Source organism: Fundulus heteroclitus, chromosome 12 (genome assembly GCF_011125445.2).
Source record: "Fundulus heteroclitus isolate FHET01 chromosome 12, MU-UCD_Fhet_4.1, whole genome shotgun sequence".
Lineage (NCBI taxonomy): Eukaryota > Metazoa > Chordata > Actinopteri > Cyprinodontiformes > Fundulidae > Fundulus > Fundulus heteroclitus.
Window position 1 is genome coordinate 3363022 of NC_046372.1, and position 16124 is coordinate 3379145.

Consider the following 16124-nt stretch of genomic DNA (forward strand, 5'->3'; position numbering starts at 1 on the left):
GGAGTTCTCAAACTGGATGCTTAAAGTTCCGAAGTATGATTTATAGGTTATCATTGAAAAATTATAAGCAAATCCTTTTTTTAAAAAATAAATTGGCTTATTATTTACAAGCAAATAAAAAAGGCACTTTATGTATACAGTTATAAATAAAAAGCAAATGATTTGATGCCTTCCAGCTCCCACCATCACCCACCACAGATCACCTGATTTAGATATCCTTCATATCATGTGTAATTTATGGCTAACAGCTTAAAAATAATAAAACATGACATAATTGATGTGACAAAATGTTTCACATCAATCGACTACAAACAGAACATCTGTTTATTGTCACATATGAGTAATAAGCTTTTTTTTTGTCATCAGATTAGTCTAAACATTTACCATTTTAGGTCAGTTAGGATTTTCAAATTGGCCTCTTTTTGCTAAATACTACAAATTTAAGTGACATTTATTCAAACTTTCCCCTGATTCAGAAGTTTACCTAAGAAGGTACTAAAAATGGGCTGGTACCAGGTAACTGTTACTAATTGAAAATCCCTAACAACCAAATCCACTCATGCTGAGACGGTTTTATTGGATAAGGGCTAATTACACTACTTAAACCTATTCACTAAGTCCAGGTGGTGATGAGATGGTGTAGCAAATTTCTAATAGGTTTATTCAACACGTGAGTTAGAGACTCACCTTTAGATGACTTTATGTATGCATTTTTTTTTTTTTAAATATGTGCTAACAGATCTTTCTTATAAATGAGAACTCGGGTCTCTATGAGACTACCTGCATACATAAAGGTTTCATTTTAAACTAATAATAATTTTATGGCAACCATTCAAACACACTCCTTGTTATTGCATCCGTTATTCTCATTAAGCAGAAATTGGACACCCTACTTCTACTCCTTGGTAGAAATAACACCAGAGAGACGCTGCTTGTTGCAATCTAGCTGTCCCTGACATGGGCCTGGACTCTGGAAGTTTGTGGGGTTCAACTCCACTCACAGCATCTCTATGAGATCAAGAGTTGGGCTTGGATTTGGCCCCTGGCTCTTATTTGCCAAATTTCAACCACTCTTTGACAGATTTACTGGTTCGTTTTGGGTCCAGTTCTGCTTCAGTTTAGATTTTTTTTACACAGATGGTCTCATATTGTCCTGCTGCAGCAAATAATCTCCAAACAATTACACTTTCACCTCTGTGCTTCACTCCTGCCATTTCCTGTATTGCTTGTATATGCATAATGCCAACATGCCCTCTTTTCAGATATCCACATAATTCCAAATTTGACTCATCTGTCCAAATAACAAAATCCCAGAAGTCCTGTCTTTTCCTGATGCCTGAATGTCAAACATTCATCTGCTCAAACTATGAAGCAAGCAGCATAGGAATGTCTAGTCATCCCAGTGTTCAGGCTCTGTGTCCATATTTTGGTGTGAAATGTGGTTATCTGCAGTGAAACATAAGCCCTGCACCAACATGGGCTGAGAGGAAACATGAAAGGCTGGACTGCATGGTGTTGTGAGGGTGTCTTGCTGCAGGAGCAACTGGTGCACTTCACAAAGTCGATGGCAGCTGGAGTAAAGAACATTACGATGAAATATGGAAGCAACCTTTCAGACATCACTCAGGAAGTTAAAACTTGCAATTCCTTCCTTCACCATCCATCCATTTATTAATTCCTCCCTCCCTGGGAATCAGTGTTTCTTTTGTTTAGTTCAGGGCAGCAGAGAGAAGAAGATGGGAGGCTTGCCCAACTCTAATCTCGGTTAATGTGTAGCCTATTGTCCTTATAAATAATTAAACGCATTATTTAAGTGATAAAAATATATGTGAGGAAAAAGTGACTTGATTCTCTACACGTTACCGCCCCAGCAAAACATGTTGTGAAACAATACCATTTTAAAATGCATAATTTCCCTGCTTGTACAAAAATATTATCACATTATTACATTTAGTCAATATATTGTAAAAACTTAAAAAAATGCAATAATTATAATATTGTATTGTTCTAAAGTGAAAAATATATTATCAGAACGATAAAGGGAATATGAAAAGGTATTATCAGTTGCATGGCTACAATGAAGTTTTCACTTTATAACATGCTAAAAAAAATCTATTGTTCTATTGACCATAAGACCAGGCTTAAAACTTTCCTTTTTAACAAAGCTTAAAGTTAGAGTGGCTTAGGTTACCCTGAGCTATCTCTGTAGTTATATTGCTATAGGCTTAGGCTACTGGAGGACATCAGGGTCTAGTTTTCTCACTGCTAAATTCTCCTACTGTTCTCCAATTTGCATTGCTTAATTTCTTATTTCATCTTTTACCTTTTAGTTCTCTGTAATTTTTTTCCTTCATAGAAGGTACACCTGGTCTGGCGTTCTGTTAGCTGTGAGGGAAGACAGATCACCCGCTATTACCATATAACATAGAAAGGATTCATGAATCAATGTGTGCTTCTGTGCTTGTTTGTCTCTCTTATTGTGTCTCTGCTCTGTCTTCTCTAACCCCCAGTCGGTCGAGGCAGATGATCGTTCATACTGAGCCTGGTTCTGCTGGAGGTTTTGCTTCCCATTAAAGGGAAGTTTTCCTCTCCACCGTCGCTTCATGCTTGCTCAGTATGAGGGATTGCGCCAAAGCCATGGACAATGCAGACAACTGACCCTGTGGCTCTACACTCTGTCAGGAGGAGTGGATGCTGCTTGTCAAGACTTGATGCAATCTACTGGGTTTCCTTAGAGAGGAAACTTTTTGGAACAATCTGTATAATCTGATTGAATTTGACTTTGGAAAGTGCCTTGAGATGACATGTTGCATGAATTGGCTCTATATAAATAAAATTTAATTGAATTATTGCCGGCACGGCAGCTCTACGCTCGTGAAACATTTCATATGCCTGTTGATGTTTTTTTTTTTTTCTCTCTGATTTAAATCCCAGGGATTGTTGATAGCCTGCGTCAGTGAAATATTACATGAACCGTATTCTGGTTTAGGAGCCGCAGGAACCAATGAGAGTCCTCTCCGCGCCTCCCTCTCTGCTCTGGGAGGGGGACATATTTGACGTGGCAAGAAGTCCGGACGTGACACGGCTGCTCATCCCTCCTCCTCCTCCTCCTCCTCTTCCTCAGCTCAGCGGTATTCAAACCTCCGCAGGTAGCCACCGGTCAGACAGAGGAACCCGCCGCCGCTCACAGCGTCCCTGTCCCGGGAGAAGAATGTGGCTGATCGTGTTGGCCTCCCTCCTCCACTGTGCCTCGGCCTACGACGTGGATCTGCAGAAGCTGGACGGGCTGGCCAAAGCCCGGGTGGAGGTAGAGCAAGCGCGCACAGAGGGGGCTCACAGGGCGGGCAGCGTCTGGATCTTACGGCGACAGAAAACGAAGCACAGCGCGGCTTTTATGAATCACTTTTGCAACGTGTGGATGGAGGACGCGTTCTGCTTTGCTAGCGTTTGCAGCGCGCATGCGCCAGAGTGTCTTTTAAGCTCAGTAGTAGTCACAGGACATATTATGGGTAAAATTAGGAGTAAATATTACCTGTCACGTTTACTCTAGTCAAATGTTCAATAATAGTTTGACTTTTTGGTTGCTGCTGGAGTGCAAAGGGGCTCCCTGGCTACACAATAGCAGGTCTGATGGAACAAAAGCTTATGGAAGTAAAATATTTTATACCCCAGGGTGTCACTCTATCACCAACCTGCCAGCCTCAGAGACAAAAGGCTTGATCTGATGCCATTGTTGTACTAGTCACATTTTACCGTACACCTGTGGCTCAGATATCCAAAAAAATAGGCCAGACATCCTCCCCAGGGCCTAACTGAATCCATGTGCTGAAAAAAAGGTAAAGCTGCACTGATTCTCTCAAGGTCCCCTTTTGTGTTTCCAGATATTTTGTCCTTCCAGATCTTGAAGGAAAACAAATGCAGTGACATATTTCAGCTTAAAGTTTTCCTTGTTGAACAGCAACATGTCTCATTTCCTAACATTTCCTATATGTAACTTAACTTTTTGCAGACATGTGGTGGATGACAGCTGAATAGACTCAGAGAGGTAAGTTATGTTAATGAAATAAAAATACACAAATCACAGACAACCGGAGCTAGAGGCGGTTAAAAAAAAGTACATTCCTTGTTTAAAAATCGTTTTTCTTTGGGAAATGTTTTACATTTTACAACATGGGTTTCTGATATTCCCACCAAATCTGTGGCTGTATCCACGGTAAAGTATTTATGAGATTAATCCTCACCTCTGCCTGCAGGTCAAAGCCTTTGTGGTCCAGGATATACCTCTTTAGTATCCTTTCATTCAACGTCAACACGGTTACTTTTTGTGGAGTTCAGAAGCTTCTGAAACCAAACTGTGAACTTTATTCCTGAAAATCCTTGACCGACCCTTCCGCAGTCATAACCTGGTCATGAAGCACATTCCTGGGGCTGATCCTGAGCTTGTCCTCCTGAACCACTACTATGAAGAACTAGATGTAAGTGCTATGCATTTCTAACAACTAATAACGGTTGGAAATTGTTTATTCTAGGGGTTACGTTGGATCATAGAAGTCTACACGCTCCTGCTAAAAGGGCAGGTTTTTTACATGTATATCACAAAAACCTGGCATGTCTGTAGGGGCGTGAAGATGAAAACAGTCCATTAGAATTAACATTTTTGAAATATTGAAATATTAAATATGGATTTAATCATGTTTGAAACCAATGAAGGTCATTAATGAAGGTTTGAACCAGAGACTGGATACCAGACCCCTGAAATCAGCTTCTCCCATATAGTGGCCAGACTCGGCCTCCCCCAGTGTCACCAGGGAGAGAGATGTCTGGGTTTTCCTCCTAGATCTGTTTCCCCCTACAACCTGATGGATGGATGGATGGAATGAAAATTAAACATTATTCAGCCATTTTTAAAATGTATTATGATAAATATAATACAAACAACAGATCTTATAATTCTAGCCTGGTCTTAGTATGTGTCAGTATCTGAACACTGTCAGTATAATCTTGTGTTTTAAAAAAGCTGACAATGCCTAATGGATGTGAAAAATAACCCAGCTGGTAATTTTCTATGGGCTGAACGTACCAGTGAGTTTAGCCAAAAAAGAAAAAAATCAAACAAACAAATAAAAACAAACAGGTAATTCCAAAGAGAGCCTGTAAATATCTCTGTCTACAGCCAGCTGTTAGTGTTCACTATATTGCTCTCAAATAAAACCCTCACATGTAAGAGAGTTCCCAGAGAGGCAGATGTTGTGGAGAAGAGCAGTAAATGAGACTGAGCAAAACCTAAGCTGGATTTTTGGTGTAGTTATTATGTAGCGTTCATCAGGAGGCGTCATTAATCTAAGACAGCGGGGAAGCTAGAGAGAATACTAATACAGGGATGGCCATAATAAAGGCCCCGGGCAAGGTCAGAGATCTGCGTAAAACCAGAAAGAAATAGTTTTATCTGAAAATGTTGGGCGGAAATGACCTGAACTCCCGCTGATTTTTACAGACTGCAACAAAAATGCATCATTGAATCTTATTTTCCATGATCAACCACAGGCTGGTGATCTGAAATATAAGAGATTGTGATTCTAAAGGCCTTTTAGTTCAAATATTTAGTTCAGAATTTGATTTAATCTTTCATTTCTGTATTGTTTTATGCAATATTCAAATTTTCTGAGACACTGAATTTTGGCTTTGCATCAGCTGCAAGCAATTAACATTCAAATGGACAGAAATAAACGCTTGAAATATATCAGTGATGCACCTGCGCGTCTTTCAATGTAACCCCTCTCTGTTGGAAAAGGAAACGGCTTTACTGAAATCTGTTTACTCTCTTCCACACATCTAAGGCGCGAGTGAGGTTTTAAGTTGTGCTCGGCTGAATATCGCAGCCATTATTCTCATTAAGCAGAAATTGGAGCAAATGAAGCACTAATTGGGAGTCGGGATAATAATTCTATTTTGGTCTGAACCAGCTCCCCCCGGGGGAAACGAGGCTCTTTAGATCGAGCTACGGTTCACACTTGCTTGTTGAACGCTTCCCCCAGGAAGTTTACGGCAGCTTCCTCATTGTGTCAATTTGGGGGGGGAAAGTGAACTAAACGGTTCAAATGCAGGCTGCAGATTTAAAGGGATTACACAACGTAACGGTGTTTGAAAGGAGAGAGATAATTGCCCTGTTTGAGATTGCATGACTCAATAATTATTTAAATATGTATAAAATATACTGCCCTAAGCTGTAAAAAAATAGGACACTGTTAAATATTCAGTTCTTTATCAATAACTAATTACATAATGTAAAATCCTATTTGTTTTATAACTGCAAAATAAATGCATTTAATTGCACTTAAAACAAAAAAAAATTCCTTGTTTTACTCCATAAGCAAAAATGCTAATTATATTTTCTGGCAGAGGGCAAAAGTCTGGACACCCTACTTCTACTCCTTGGTAGAAATAACACCAGTGAGACGCTGCTTGTAGAAATCTGTCCCTGACATGAGTCTGGACTCTGGAAGATTGTGGGGTTCAACTCCCCTCACAGCATTTCAATGAGATCAAGATTTGGGCTTAGAAATTTCAGCCACTCCTTCAAAATGTTACCGGTCTGTTTTGGATCCAGTTCTGATTTTGTTTGTATCACATTTTCCTCAAGCATCCGCTGGTCAGGTCCTGCTGCAGCAAAGAATCTCCAAACCATGACATTTTCACCTCTTGTAATGCTTGTATTGACTTAAGGCCAACATGCCCTCTGTACAGGTGTCCACATAATTCAAATTTAGACTCATCTGTATAAATATCAATATCCCAGAAGTCCTGTATTTTCTCTTGGATTTCTCTGGTAAACTGTACTCTTGCCCCTTTGTGTTTCTCAGTGAGAAACACCTCCCATGAAAGTTAAACTTGTGCAGTCGTCTTCCGATAGGAAAGACATGAACATTCATATCAACAGTAGCAAGAGCCCGTTGTAGGTCCAGTGATAACATTTTTAGGGGTTTTGGAGACTTCCTTTAGCATCTTTCGGTCTGCTGTCAGGGTGAACTTGCTTGGGCGGCCAGACCTCTGTATGTTGGCAGTTGTTTGGAATGTCTTCCACATGTAGACCATTTTCCATACAGTGGTGGGACGGCTGATTTCAAATGTCTGGAGACCTCTTTAAATCCCTTACCAGACACACAAAGTGCACATATCATCTTTTTGAAGTGTTTTGGATCTCAGCATGGTCTTTGCTTTCACATGAACAGTCAGCAGCACTGAAATGTCTGATTTTTTTAAACAGGGCAAGCCTCTATTAAAACGCTGTGTAGTGATGTTTAATGATGTGCACCTGATGTGAAGAGCTAGGACGTGACTTTAGACATTTTTTAAAATGGAATAAATGTAGGGATGTTAAGTTTCTTTGTCAGATTTGATTGCATTTTATAGAAAATTTCAGTTTATGTAGATTTTTTTTTTCAGTGCTGGCAAATTTTAAATTAAATATCCATATGTCTTAAAATGTAAAAAAAAATAAAATAACACACAGGCTGTCATTGGGTGTCCTAATTTTTTCACAACGTGCTGGAGTGTGACGGAGCGTTAGGTGTAAATGTCGTGTAACATCTGTGTTCCCTCCGCAGCGGATAGCTCTGTCTGACATGACTCGCTCTGAGATCAACGAGCTGCTGCAGAAACTGGGTTTCTACAAGAAAGCTCAACCAGAGGACGAGGTGCCGGACGACTTCCGCTTCGCTCCCGCCAAGGACAGCCCGTTTAAAGACGAGCGCCCCAACAAATCGGCGTCCGCTTTGGACACAGAGAACGCCTCTTCTGAGTCTGATCCAGAGGTCAAGCACACTGACCTATAACAGTCAACAATGGCCAAAAATAGAAAGGGCTCCCCTGGGGTCCCACAACCAGCTGATTGTCATTATTTAGCTCATGGGGGAAAAGGGAAACATCTTACATTAATCAGACAGGCTCTTTGTAGTACCATGCTTTTTTTAGTTTCCATTTTTTAAAGTGCTACAGCCTAACTTTAAATGTAGTTTTGTACTGAAACTATTTTGTGTTCTGAACATCTCCATCTTTGTTTGAGCTCTTTCGTGCTTCCTCCTCCCTGCTGCGAAACTGAATGAGGCCTCAGGCGAAAAGTCGAGCGACTGGCCTGAGGCTGATGCCACTTGTTCTGGTGGGCTGGATGGATGCACACAAAGAACCTCAAGTTGAAACGTTTTAAAAAGATAAATAAAATAAAAACATGTTCAAATGTTTTGTAATCGCTGTTGTGTTCCTACACGTTTAATAAATCAGGTTCAAGGCTTTTCTAGACCCCACTTCAGTGCATTTTAGTTCATTATACGTAGCAGTGGTTTCTGCAGTTGTCAGACTTTAAAATAGCCTACCTGGAAAAGGTATTTACCAACTTTTTCACTATGCAATTACAAACTTTAAATGTGTTTTGTTTCGGATTTCATTTCATAGACTACCAAAAACATAGCACATACCTGAAGTGGAAGTGATTTCATTTTACAGATAAAATTAAAATCACTTTTAAAGTGTGAGTTTGTATTTAACAGGGAACAAAATGTGGAGAAGCAAGGTTAGGTTATCCAATTATAGTCCACGCTTTGAACATCTCACAATAGGCATATGGCCAATAGATGGCCATATGCCTAAACTGATAGGTCAGACAATGAGACTTGATCATAGAAGCAGCCCAGAAGGGCCCATGGTGACTCAGGTGGGAGAATCTGATGGTGGGATGCACATGTGAAAACGCGTGTGGTAGAAAACTGAGACTCCAAATCACCTTGAACCTGGTGGTGGCAGCCTCATGCTGTTAGGATGTTTTGTCAGGGACAGGGAAGCTGGACAGGGAAAGATGGATTCAGCTAAATACAGGGCAATCCTGGTAGAAAACCTGTTAAAGACGATATAAAACTTGAGATTGGGATGGAAGTTCACCTTCCAGCAGGACGACAACCTAAAACATACAGCCAGAGCTCCAATGAAGTGGGTTTTATCAAAGTGTATTCATCCTAAATCCAAACGAGAACCTGTGACCAGATGTTGGAGTTCATGTACACAAAACACTAAATTCAAACTGACCAAGCTTGATGTATCTTGTAGAGTGGGCAAAATAAGCCTCTAAATGTGGAAAGTTGGTAGACGTGGTAGATCTACAAACTATTAGCAGGGCAGAATAGAAATGTTGGACATTACAGATCACACTTTTCAGATTTTTAGCAAAATCCTGAAAACCATGCATAATTTTCCTTCAACTTCTCCATTATGTACTACTTTGTCATATAAAATCCCAATAAAAGACGTAGAGGTTTGTGGTCATAAGAAAAAGCAGAGCACTTTGGAACCCAGAAAAGGATAAATGATGCGCTGATGGACGGCTGTAAGTTTTAGACCATAAAACCAGAAGTTACAAGCAAAAATACAAAGATTTTTTCTGTACTTCTCCAGGTATATAGAGCTGAGCTACCAAGCTTGAATGTCAGCGAAACTCACTCGCACAATGTTTTATGAGAAGACAAAGTAAATAACCATTCTTATACAGTATTCATTTCTCAAATTGGTTTAATTGTTAATTTACATTTACCTGTGGTGCACAGAAAACATGGAATTATACAATGTGTTTAAGCTCTTATATACACAAAGACGCTCATTGCTCACTGCTTCGTGGGTTGTTGTTTTTTTTCTCCATTTTCCATTTGCAAGCAGCTCAGCAACTCTATAAATTCTCATTTAAAAACGAGCTTTAAGAAATAAATTTCAATTAAAACAACTCTCGGAAAACAACTTTTCATTATTTTCTCTCAAAAAAGGACCTTAAATTAAAACTCATCTTCTCAAATCTCTTCGCTTTAAGTTGTTCAGCATTTCTGTTCATACTGAGACAGAAGCCAGTCTAATTAGTTACAGAAAGAAATGACCAAGGACTTCAGCTTATTAACTTAGTTTACCTAACTGCTTAAATGCTTAAAAACACAAACTAAAACACCAGCATTAAAACCAATTTGAGCATAAATAAACTTTCTAATTGACAGTCTTAGGCAGGTCATCGTCGACAGTGTGGTCGTTTTTTTTTCTTTCTTCTTTAAATGTGTCATCAGAAAACATCGAGTAATGCTTTAAATACGCTCTCAAGCGCCAACTTTGCCAGCCTTGTACAGAACGGATTCAGTTTTCAGAACCGCACAATTTTATCAGCAGTGCTGTGCTGGAAGTTTTTTTTTTTTTTTTTTTTTTAAAGCAAAAGATCGCTCTGACAATGTCGAATTCACCTCAATAAACAAGAATGAACACCCCCGTGCTCATCAATTAAAACTCTTTATCTTATCATCTGAACACATAACTTAAAATAATTCAAGAAACCAGAGTTTGGTTAAAAATGGAAAAGGTACCAAAACAGAAAGCAAATAAAGTTTGTATAAATGTTGCTGTTTCAGTGGATTTACCAACAGAATCGCCAGGAGGATAAACCAAATAACAGCAGGGAAAAATTAGGGTATAAATAATTTAAAAGAGGAGCTACCATATAAACACTTCTTTCTTTTTTGAAGGTTAGGGTCTTAACACCTGATGAATGACAGCTGAAATCTGCACTGAGCCCAGTTTAAATACAGAAAATAAGATTTTTCTTTTTTTAAATGCAGGCATCCTCTCTTTCTGTTAAAGAGGTAGACTTCTTGTCTAAACAACGAAGCGTTGCCAGCACATGTTAGAAGCAAAATGACACAAACACACACACACACACACACAGAATCCCTGACGTGTCCATCAGAGATACAAAGGCGCGCGGCTGCAGGTCAGAGATCGCAGGGGCGGCCCATGGACATCTCGTATCTGCGAAGGTGGTTCACCAGCGACTGCACGTAGGTGAAGACGCATTTGGAGTCTGGCTTGTTACCCATGATCATCATGTCCTCCACTTCCAGCAAAGGCATGCAGTTGGCGTACGTCCTGAAAGAGACACGGGCCAAAATGAGGTGAGAAAGGGACCAGGGTGGATGTGAGAGGATGGAGCCGAACTGAGACGAACCAAACTGCATGTTCTGGGCTGATTAAAGATTAAATCCAAAAACCTTTTTTTTTTTTTGGATGAGTGCAGGTGCATAGCAATACATTTTCATTTTATCTATTTCAGTAATTCAAATAAAATAACCCAGTATCATCACCTACAGGGTGATCCTTCTATCACTCATGAGCATTTATCCTAATTTGGATGATTATAGTTTAAGGCAAATGAAAATATAAATTCTAGTGCCTTAGACAATTAAAATATTACATCAAATCAAAATTAGGAGATTTTAAACTCTTTACTTGGTTGGGGCTCATTTTGCACAAATTACTGCAGCCTGTGGTGCTGCTCAGGTTACTTCAATTGTCGCCTTTGGCTAATCTAGACCGTTGGGTCTGATGTCTCCTCCTTTTGAGCCGAGCCCCACAAATCTTCTGTGGCGTTCATGTCAGGCCAGTGCTGCTGGCCCACGATGAACCACACAGATATACTATGGTGATTAAAGCAGGTATTGTTACCTTTGACAGTGTGAGCACTAAGTCCAACTGGAAAATGAAATCAGCATCTCCTCAGCATGACATGCTCTAAAATGTCCTGGAGTACACAGAGACTTCAAGCTTCTTGGATTCTGTCCGTCTCCACTCTGCCACCAGACTCTATAAGCCTGAATTTCAAATTAAATGTAAATTCCTCTTTTATCTGAAAGGAGGATTTTGGACCAACGAGCAACAGTTCAGGTTCTATTTCCCCTTAGACCAGCTGAGGTGCTTCAGACATCTCTGGTTCAGGAGCAGCTTGACACCAGAAATGTCCTGTAGACGTCTGTGGTTGGTTTAGCATCCTCTCTGCAGGTGCAGTCCACACCCTCTGAATCTCCTCCAAACTACTGATTGGGCTCAGCTTCACGATCCTCTCGTGACTCTCAGCATGGCCATCATGCAACATTTCTCCATTTACTAATCATTTTTATTGCTCTTATGTAATATTCAGAGAATCCAAACTTTGGGTCTTTAATCGTCAGTTAAAAACAAACATTTGAAAAATTTTCTAAACGTTTTGATGATACTCTCATGATTGACTGTATTTTAAAAAAAGAAAAGAAATATCAGGTATAAAAACTTTCCAGACTATTCCTTAATCAGTTAATCAGTAATTGTAATTTATGAGAAAGGAAAGCTGTTTTTACATTTATATTTTCTTATTACATTTTTTTGTGGTGGCACATCAAAACTAGATCCTGTTAGTTGATGACTGTAGTGTTTGAGTAGAGAGACCACAGATTTTTTTTTAATAAAAATGTATAAAAACTCCATCATAAAGTGTTTACAACCAACCAAACTGGTTATAAGTTATAAAATAGTTCTTGACGTGAAAAAAATTCTGTGAAACACCTGAAAAGTTCTCAATAACGCTTTAGTAATGCCTTTGATGAAGAGTATGTATAGCAAGCGACCACAAGGGGGCGTTCTCACCATGCTTTGCAAACCTTCGGACACCTTACATCACAAAAAGTGAAGAATATTGGAAGCAACATGGACAATCAGTCTCTCTCAAGTGAGCGGAAAAAGTCAACCTGAGGCCTACTTTTCTATTTAAGGTTCTGCAGACATGTTAACCGGGTGTTTTTAAAGTCAAAGTATCTTTAAAAGGCTTTAGAAGCCAAGAGGATAAACACTTGTAATCTTAAAGTCGATCAGACGTGAGCGGGACAACAAAGCGGTTGCCTCCTCTGCTTTGTTTCTCGACTTTGACTGTTTGAAACGCTCTGGTCCAGCAGCTCCTTTTAAAGTGCTGGGCTGCAGCTGGTCCTGGCCCTCTGCCGGGCCCAAGACACACCGCGCACAGATGCACACATTCACATATTCACATATACCATCTTTGGTGCTTTAGGCCTCAGAAGCTTCAAAATAACAGGACAGACCAAACGCAAAAAAAAAAAAAAGCAGCTATTAATGCTTATAGATGGAATTTATCCATTTACGCTGCCTTGTATAATTACGTTTTTAATATCCCACGGCGTTTTCCAGATTATTTTTTATTTTATTTATTTATTATACAGCCCCAAGCTACAATTTATTTATTTTTTTTGTGTTGGGATTTGCTGTTACAGACCAACACAAAGCAGTATACAAGTTCACTGGAAATAATTGGATTTCACTGCAATTACGGCTGCAATTCTTTGGTCGGCGTCAGCATGATGGTCATACTGACCACTCAAAGTGCTTTAATCATTTTAATAAATATTATTTTTATCTGTCATTACAAATTTTTCCTCAGCCTTTAACCCAGTGGGAAGCATTCTGGGGCTGAGGGTCTTTCCTGTGTGGAATATGAACCCCAAACATGGCACCCTCTCCTAGAGAGCGTCCTGCTCGCTAACAACTGGGCCATCACTCCCCTAACAAACTAGAGCCAAATTCACCCAAATCACACTCTTGCCGATACTTAAGACAGGTAGGCAGCTTTCGGTTTAGCGGTTTACCCAGAGAAAACGCAACATGTGGAGGGGATAAGCTGGAATGGAAACAAATCTTTCTTATAAACCCCCGTGGCGCTCAAAGAACAGCTTTTTCTATGTGATTGACATGAACGCTTTACTGGGTTTCATCTAGGTGAAGATTTAAAATACACAGCTAATTTTCCTTCCATCTGTCAACTATACACTATTTTGTGTTGGTTACCATACATTAAAAGTTTTACTCTATATTGTGGCAAAATTTGACAAAGTTCAAGGGTTAGAAATCAATTGCAAAACAGTGCAAGTCAGATCAAAAGTCAGGCCCCCTCAGAAGCCCGTCGCCCCGTCTCACCATAGGTTTAGTTTTAGTTGAGGAGCAACTCTAGGATGAATTTTTGGTCTTAACCAGACCCTTGGTCACCAGGCCCCGGTAGAACTCCTGCAGGTACGTGTACACGCACTTCCAATCCGGCTCGCGCATCTTCACCATGTCGTCCACATCCAACAGCTGGGGGCAGTCCACTAGTTTCCTGCGCCCACGCCCGAAGGTGAGGGTGGTCAGAGGAGAGGACGGACACAGGGGGACAGAGGACAGGAAGGGCGGAGGATGGAGGGAACAGGACAGAGAGAAAAAACGAGGAGGAGGGGAGGAAAAGCAGAGCGGTGAGCAGCCAAAAAAAAAAAAGAAAAGACAAAAAGATTCAGTGAAGAACAGTGAGACAAAAGAAAGAGCACAAAAATAAACATTACATTCAGTGTTCATAAAAACATCCATGAGATAACATGCTTCATGAACTTTGGATAACATACATGTGTCATACATACACAGGACAAAACGGTGTAGAATGAGCATCAGGTGATGCCCATTCAGTATTTTTGTGTTGTTTTTTTCTGTGCTTATGCTGTTAACTTTAGATAAGGCATGGGCCGGAAACTGGTGTAACAATAAACAGGTTTAAAAACAAGCAGCAGTTTGATGCAAAGTAATGCTGCATGGCTCCTCCCCCACCTGTTGCTGCACACTGGCAGTCAGCTGGTAAATATACTTAGAAGAAATAAATTTGGCGGTTTGGTTACGCTTAAACTAAAAGGAGTGGCAGCCATCGCTACAGATGGAAAGCTATAGGCCTGACCCGCTTATATCAGCGAATGTTACTCTAACCAGAGCAGAACTGTAAAAAAAAAAAAAAGATATAATGAAAAAGTACAAAAACTACAACTATTAAATACATTCAATATGCCAATATTTTGACATATTCGATGTTTAAAAAAATAAAATACACAAATTCTGGACAAAAAAACATTTTTCTAATTTTGGCAGTGACGTCTATGCCATGTTATATGAGCATTAGTAGAAATAGCACTTTTAATTTAGCTAAAATTGTGATTTACTGAAATGTTTAGTTTAAACAAAATAAAAACAAAAACACAAAAATTACAAGTTAATAATTTCGAAAAAAATAAGGGCATAACAATATGTAATTATAAATAAAGAATAAGATTATTTGATAATTTTATAGATTTTAAAAAAAGAATTGTATAAATATTGATTGTGTTTTAAGGCCCATGCCTAGTTTAGACTTCAATATTACAATAAAACACAGGAAAAAAACAACAACGATTCAGCAAACAAAACAATAAAATAAAAAGATCCAGCTACGAGGTGACTCTAAACACACTTGTGCACAGAACAACGAATATTCAATAGTGTGTTGCGTGGACCTTCTGTGATTGGAGACGTGAGTGAGGATGCAACACAAAATGAGTAAAAGAGGAGCCGCTGAGGCCGAGTAACAGTTTTCACATTATTCTAACTGCAACTTGTGAGGGCGCACGCACACACACACACACAAAACAGGTGGGTGGGTCAACAAAAGTCATAATGAGATGCAAAACAGATGAGAGAAGAGAAAGATAGGAGGAGCATAAAGGACGAGACCCAGAGCTAAGGCGGAGGATTTCTTTCAAACCAGAGTCCACGCAGTTGCTCACATCAGGGGATGTTTAGATGTTTAATGGAGAAATTAAAGGTTTACTCAGCCTCGATAGGTGCTCTATATACCTGGGAGAGACGGTTAACATCTTTAGACTCTAGTAGACGTTGGTAGGGAGCAACAAAGAGTGGAAAGTTATTTTCACAGAAAGAGTTAGATGGAAGAATCTGTACACTGACAAAGGAAATATATAGAGAGGCCTGTAATTAAACCTGGACTGGCTTCCTCAGCAAGAACTTCTTCAGCTGGTTTCTGTCTATTATTTTAACATTTCCTCAGAATAAACAAATTCTGGATAAAAGCTGCAGATAAGGCTCAACCATTAGTGTTATATAGCTGTTCGGAATTGGGCATTCCTCAGGGATCAGTTCTCGGACACTAACAAACTTAACTATATCAATCCTAATTGAAGACTGTCAAACACTTACTTCTAAATTGAGTTGAAGTCAGGATATAAAAACAAAATCTGAAATTTGATTGATGATCTTAAAGTCTACAACTTAAAGAATTGTTGAAATGAAGCTAAAACTCAGTTTGTTCTTTACAATCAAGTCTAATTCAGCCAAGAGAAGACCTATCTCCTACTTTTACGTCGTTGCTTGATTCCAGAGATGTATCTTGTACGAACACGTCTTTACAGTGATTAGATGTGCCGGACACTGTCTAACAGGAA

At 39.5% G+C, this 16124-nt stretch overlaps 2 protein-coding genes across 8 annotated transcripts in view; one reads left to right on the forward strand and one right to left on the reverse strand.

Moving 5' to 3' along the window:
• The first annotated feature begins 3026 nt into the window (after window positions 1-3026).
• selenom (selenoprotein M) lies at window positions 3027-8243 on the forward strand. The gene is made up of 5 exons (XM_021316996.2): window positions 3027-3307; window positions 4010-4045; window positions 4254-4288; window positions 4397-4475; window positions 7605-8243. The coding sequence occupies exons 1-5, from the start codon at window positions 3212-3214 to the stop codon at window positions 7830-7832; spliced, it is 474 nt and encodes a 157-aa protein (XP_021172671.2). The 5' UTR covers window positions 3027-3211; the 3' UTR covers window positions 7833-8243.
• Window positions 8244-9537: 1294 nt separating this feature from the next.
• smtnb (smoothelin b) overlaps window positions 9538-16124 on the reverse strand; it is a 65242-nt gene continuing 58655 nt past the window's right edge. For 3 of the 7 annotated variants that reach the window (XM_012863518.3, XM_012863520.3, XM_012863521.3), the window contains one exon: window positions 9538-10941. In XM_012863518.3, coding sequence (XP_012718972.2) covers window positions 10788-10941 — 154 coding nt within the window. In that variant the 3' untranslated portion in view covers window positions 9538-10787. Of the gene's footprint in view, window positions 10943-13809; window positions 13988-14926; window positions 15520-16124 lie in introns of those variants that run through there. The other 4 variants (XM_036143727.1, XM_036143728.1, XM_012863519.3 and 1 more) reach the window with 3 other exon arrangements.